Genomic DNA, 6,000 nt, shown 5'->3' on the forward strand with positions numbered 1-6,000 from the left:
CAGAAATGTTGGCTAAGTCTTTCAAAGCATACTTTATTACTGAGAAAAATCTCAGTTACTCCCCAGGGAAATAGACTATGTTTCTTATCTCTGTCTCTGTTTTTATTATTTCATTCATTTAACACATGTTTATTAAACACCTACTATGTGCCAAGTGCTCTTTCATGTCATGGAGATATACTGGTAAACAAAACATGCCATAGCCCTGACCTCCTAGTGCTGACACAAAAGCACAGAACAGGCCAGGCATTCGCTCGTGGTCACGTTAGACATGTGGAGCCCCCAGTGACTTGCTGGGTAGACAGATGTGTCACACCCCGAGTCAGCCTTCCCCTGCACAGGGCACTACCCCAGCCTCACTCACTGATGTGGTCAATGGAGCCGGCACAGAACTTTCCGTAGAACTTCTTGGCTCCCAGACCCCGCAGGTCATGGATGGTGAAAGGCCAGAGATGGAGCACATTATTCCGGGAGAAGGTGTCTCTCTTTTCCACCACAACCACTTTGGCCCCCAGGTAGGCAAGTTCAATGGCAGTGCGCAAGCCACATGGTCCTCCTCCAATGATGAGACACTGTGGATGCAAGAGAGAGAAAGACTCAGTGACCTGTGACAGTGTGAACATAAGTCAACAGCATGACTGGAGAGAAAAATCAAATCCATTCAAATCAAGCTGCAAGTATATCCCCAGTGCTTATTAGAGCTTGTCATCCATCCATCCATCCATCCATCCATCCATCCATCCATCCATCCAACCATCCATCCTTCCAGTATATATTACCCGTGCACCTACTATGCAACATTCACTCTGAGAACACAGAAATAGAGTTGGCGATGAAACACAGTAAGACGTGAAGAGTTAGACTGAAATGGGCTTAAATCCCAGCTGTGGCATTTGGGCCGATGAGGTTCCTTATTTGTGAATCTACTGCTTTCCCCACAGGGTTATTGTAAATGTGATCATTTTAGAAAGCAAATAGTGTATCTTTGTGATGTTGGGTTTGGCAATAGCTTCTTAGCTATGACATTAAAATCACAATAACAAAAGGAAAACAGTTTGGACTTCAAGATAAAAAGATGCTTGTATGTTTGTATCTAAAAAGATACTAACTGGAAGGTAAAAAAACCCCACACACCCCAAACTATAGAATGGGGGGGACACCCACCTGCAAATCACATGTCTGATAAGGACTAGTATGGAAAATAGATGACTAGTATGGAAAATACAAACAGAGCTCCTGAAAATCAACATGAAAAAGAATGAATATTTAAATTTGAAAATGGGCAAATGACTTAGACACTTCTCTAACGATACTGAAATGGCCAATAAGCACATGAAAGGGTGTTCGACATCATTAGTCTTTGGGGAAATGCAAATCAAAACCACAATGATCTATCACTTCACATCCACTAGGATGTCTATTAGCAGGAACAATAGAGCAGGGAGGGGGAACCACAAAAGCTGTTAGAGAGGATGTGGAGAAGGGAACACTTGTGCACTGTAGGTGGACAAGTAAAACAATGGACTGCCAAGAAAAACTGTTTGGCAGGTCCTCAAAAAGTTATATCCAATTACCTTATGATTGAGTAAGACTTCTAGACACATACTCAAAAGAAATGAAAACAGGGACCAAAACGGACCTTGTACAGCAGTGTCTGTTAGAGCATTGCTCACAATGGCCAACTACAGGATGGATAAATGTGTTACTGAGGCCATGGTGGCAGAGGTGACAGATTCTGAACAAGTCTCACGCTAGACCTTCAATAGGCACTTTCCTTAATGCAATTACACTTTACTTGGAGAAAAGGAGAGAGAAATAATAACCTAGCTAGTCATATTGCACAAAACTTCTTAGAATAAAAGCTTAGGAGGAACACCAATACTGTGTATAAAACCAGAAGACAATGGCAGCATTTTGCCCCAGAGGCAGAGCCACTCATACCTGCTGCTCTCCCTCCCCTCCAGTCAGATCCTGAAGCCCCTCCCTGAAACAACAGTTCAGCTGGAGGGGGGAGGTAGATAACTGAGGACACCCCAGTAATGTGACAGGGAAAACGGATGTGCACCCTTGCTTCACTCTGTGATATGGCAGAGGCATCTGGAAACTTCCCCTCCGCTCAGGATCAAACCTTATCTTAAACAAATACATTCTCCTTCCCCTAGCACATATTTCATCATCCAGATATCACTCAGCTGAGTCCTTCAGGGTCCCAAAGGGAAAGTACAAACAAGTATATCAGAGGCTCCCACATCATATCCAGTGGGTCTTACTGGTTGGAATCTTCCAGAGAGCTTGCAGAAGCCAAACTGGAGGAAATGAAGTCACTGCTGAGATAGAACGCGGGCAGGAGACACTGCGAAGTGGGTGTGCAAGCCCACATGCTTCCTCTCCCACCAGCCGCTCCCCCAAACCCAGCTCCCCTCATTATCTCACACCCCAAGCCTCTCCTCCAGCTCTTCTAGCATAGCCAGACAATGACCGTCATTCCAGAGCAGGACTCCAAATCCCGGCACTGGTGAGGTTTGCTGTGGGGTTAAGCCTGGATTCACTGCATTTCTTTGCAGTTAGTGCATCTTTTCCTGTTTGCTGAGATTTGTCACTCCAGAGCCAGGACCGGAGGAGTGGTGGGAGGGCGCTGGGCAGAGCAAAGAAGGGGGCAGGGAGAAGAGTAGAAAGGGGCGGGCAGGGGCTCTCATGCAGCCTTCCAGCTACCACCCTGAGCCAGCACCTCTCTGAGGACCTGGGGGGAGCGCCTTTCTTGCCAGCCCCTGGGCTGCTGCACACTTCTATGCAAACAGTAGCTGTTGTACTGTGCCTGACCCTCCCAGCTGAACCTGAAATCTCATCAGCAAGAGCTCAGCTTTCCCACCTTTTTGGGATCCTGCACACACTTTGGGGCCTGAAATTTCCGAGACGCCAGTCATACAGTAATCTAAAGTCAAAGAAAATACAAATGGGTCTAATTATATAAAGGGAGAAAATTTGATGCAGATGTTATCAAGGCTGTCGAAGAGAGGGCTCCTCTCTGAGCATGCTTGTTATGATTAACATGGGAACTCGGCATTCTGACAAGAGGTTGAACACCACGGAGGTTACGAGACTGGGCAGAGGAGCAGGAGGAAGAGGACACCCCCAGTGTGTCCACAGTTAGATGTTATGGATGGATGTTGAAAGAACAAATTGACCATGGATGCAAAAGGCTGTATTAACTCAACCCAAACCCATTTGCACACTGCTGCTGGACCCTTACTTATAAGTATGGGAACTGGTCATTAAGACTGAGGTCTAAGACCTTTGAGCCTTCAAGTTAGAGTCTACACTTCTCTCCCCTGCCCTTGCCCAACCTAACTTCTGTGCATTTTAATTCTCTGAGTCTGATCCTACCTAGTCTGAGTACACATTAAAAGCTGCCCTATGTTTCTGCATTTCCACAGGTACGAAGTCTAGTACAGGGCTGGGCACACAGAAGCGCTAATAAATGCCTGATGGATGAATAAACTTTCCACACGCTCCCCAACCTCCCAGTTCTCCCCACACACATAACAAGGATACTGGATTCCCATCAGCCAGGGTTAATGTCTGCTGCTTCCCACCCAGACAACGGGATCTGGGGTCTGCCAAGGCCACCAGCATCAGGGATGTCAGCATATCTTTGTGCTCAGGCGACTTAAAATTTATTGTGCGGCGGGGAGTGGGGCAGATCTAACTCCAGCAGGAAATCCACTGTGTAGATAAGCTCAGTACTGTTAAACACTGGCTCCACATTAGTACAGAGGAGAGACAAACACCACATGGAAAAGCCAGCTCTTTATTTATAGGGATTGGAAGAAGAAGGGTGATGATCAAATCTCCCACAGGGATGGGGGAAGGGTCCTAATCCACACAGAACCCTGCATCACCGGAGGACTTAAAAAAATGCTCCCCGCTCTTTGATGCCACAGTTACTCTCCATCTAGTTACTTAACCAGCCCACCAGAGAGTGGGTGTCCTGGGGCTTTGCCAAGAATACCAAGGGGATTCAATCCCCAGAGGAAGCTGCTGAGGGGAGCAGAGGCTAAGCCAGGGGTTAGAGGTCTGGAGGCTTGATTTCCGCTTCTTAATTCTGTCTCTGATTTCCTTGGGAGCTCTGCATGCAGTTACTATGGTGAGGTGGAGGAGAGCCTGCCACTGACTGACTGATGACCCAGGGCTCTCTGTACTTCATCTGAAAATGAGGGCTATAATATCTAAGATGTAATGTGCCCAGCACGTCCACATGTCAGACTCCATGCTAATCACTTCATATAAACTATCCTCCCAACTACCCTATAAAGGAGGTATTGTCATCCTCTTCATCCTACAGGGACAGAAAAAGGCCGAGAAGAGAAATCAAAGAGTGAAGCAACTTGCTTGAGATAACATTACTCTCATTTTTTAGTTGAAGAAACTATCTTGCCCCAGGAACTGATGGAATACCAACTGACACATTTCAACAAAGAGAAGCAGCTCTGGACGTACTCACTAGTTTATGCCAGGAAATCTATATTTGTCCTCTTTCTCAAGAAAAGTGATCGAATAGAATGCAGAAATTATCACACACAAGCAAAATCGTGCTGAAGATCGATCATACAGGGAGTTTGGACAAAGCATCAACAGAACAGCCAGAGGTTCAAGCTCAACGGGCTATTTCCACAACCTAACCCAATTTGTGTGACTTTCTTTTAGGGTAAGGGTTTGAGAAAAGACTTCATGAGACAATGAGTAATTCTGCAGCTGCAGGTCAAGAACTGCCTGAAGCTATCCAAAGCTGGGATAAACCAGAAAGGATCTTCCCCTGGAGCCTCCGGAGAGAAGATGGTCCTGTCAGCACCCTGAACTTAGCCGACTCGGCTCCAGAACCATGCTGCTTGTTGCTGGGTGCGAGCCTATGAGTCAGAAGAACACACTGCCCAGTTCTACACTGTCCTTCACAAATGCTGCTGCATTTGTAGGCACTGAGCAGTCACTTTGTCACTCTCTCTCCCTGAGGCTCTTCCTCTCTTCTGCTGATCACCTCCTTCACCAAGGAGCCCTGGCTTGGCGTTGTGTTGTGTTGCATGTTGGGCTGCTAATCACCAGCCACTCCAAGGGAGAAAGGTCATGTTCATTGTAAGCTGGAACTGACTTGATAAAGAGTAAGTTTTGATGATTATTTTAGGGGGTGGAGGAAGGAAGCCAGTTTCTTGTTCTCCGGGAACTAGCTCTTCTCAATAAAACATGTCCAAAGTATGCAAGATGAAATCTTGTTCTAAAGAATATTCTAACTGCATTTCTAGAAATGTCTTAATTTGGATGCTCAGCTTTAGAGCAATATCTGACAGACAAGCACTTTACCCAGAAGAGCAGATGAAAGACACCTGCCCATTAAAAAAAGCACTTGATTTGGTGTAGGTGTCCCTAGTCCCTTGACAGGTTGTGACTTGGTTCCATCTGGCCAGCCCTGCTCCACCAGCACTCCTTCTACCCCACCCCTCCTCAGCCTCACTCAGCCAGCACTACCCTCTCTTCCTTCCCCCCAGCCAACCCTTGATATGGTACACCTTAGTCTTTAAAGTGACATCCTAGCTTGTTAGCACTTTAAAGAGGTCCTTAGCAGATACTATATCTGATTTTTAAAAAATTTTTTTTAAACTACTGCTTCCATAGCCATTTATGTAGGCCTAAGCAATGTGAAACCCCCTGACAATGTCAATCTTTTCTCCATTTTATTTCTCCAGTTTATTATGATGCTATATATCAGCACAGTTGTGAGGATTTTTGTTTACTTTGTGTTGAGGTATAATCCAGAACTCTACAATAGATTTCTGTTCTTATAAGCCATCTAATCTGTAGCATTTTGTTACAGCAATTTAGAAATGAATATATGGCTTGTAGCTCCTCGCAAATTTCATTGTAGTATTTTGCTTTGTCATTCCGAGCAGCCTTTTGGAATCTTCTGTTCAGCTCTTTAGTATCTTGAATTCTTCCTTGTGCTTTGGCTTC

At 45.5% G+C, this 6,000-nt stretch overlaps 1 protein-coding gene across 1 annotated transcript in view; it reads right to left on the minus strand.

Annotated features, from left to right (window-relative positions):
- The window catches only part of MICAL2 (microtubule associated monooxygenase, calponin and LIM domain containing 2), a 120,621-nt gene that overhangs the window by 71,236 nt on the left and 43,385 nt on the right, over positions 1–6,000 (minus strand). Inside the window, exon 2 of the mRNA XM_006885590.1 lies at positions 365–572. Coding sequence (XP_006885652.1) covers positions 365–572 — 208 coding nt within the window. The remainder of the gene's footprint in view (positions 1–364; positions 573–6,000) is intronic.

This window comes from Elephantulus edwardii, unplaced genomic scaffold, assembly GCF_000299155.1.
Source record: "Elephantulus edwardii isolate Elephantulus edwardi_28Jun2011 unplaced genomic scaffold, EleEdw1.0 scaffold00044, whole genome shotgun sequence".
Classification (NCBI taxonomy): Eukaryota; Metazoa; Chordata; class Mammalia; order Macroscelidea; family Macroscelididae; genus Elephantulus; species Elephantulus edwardii.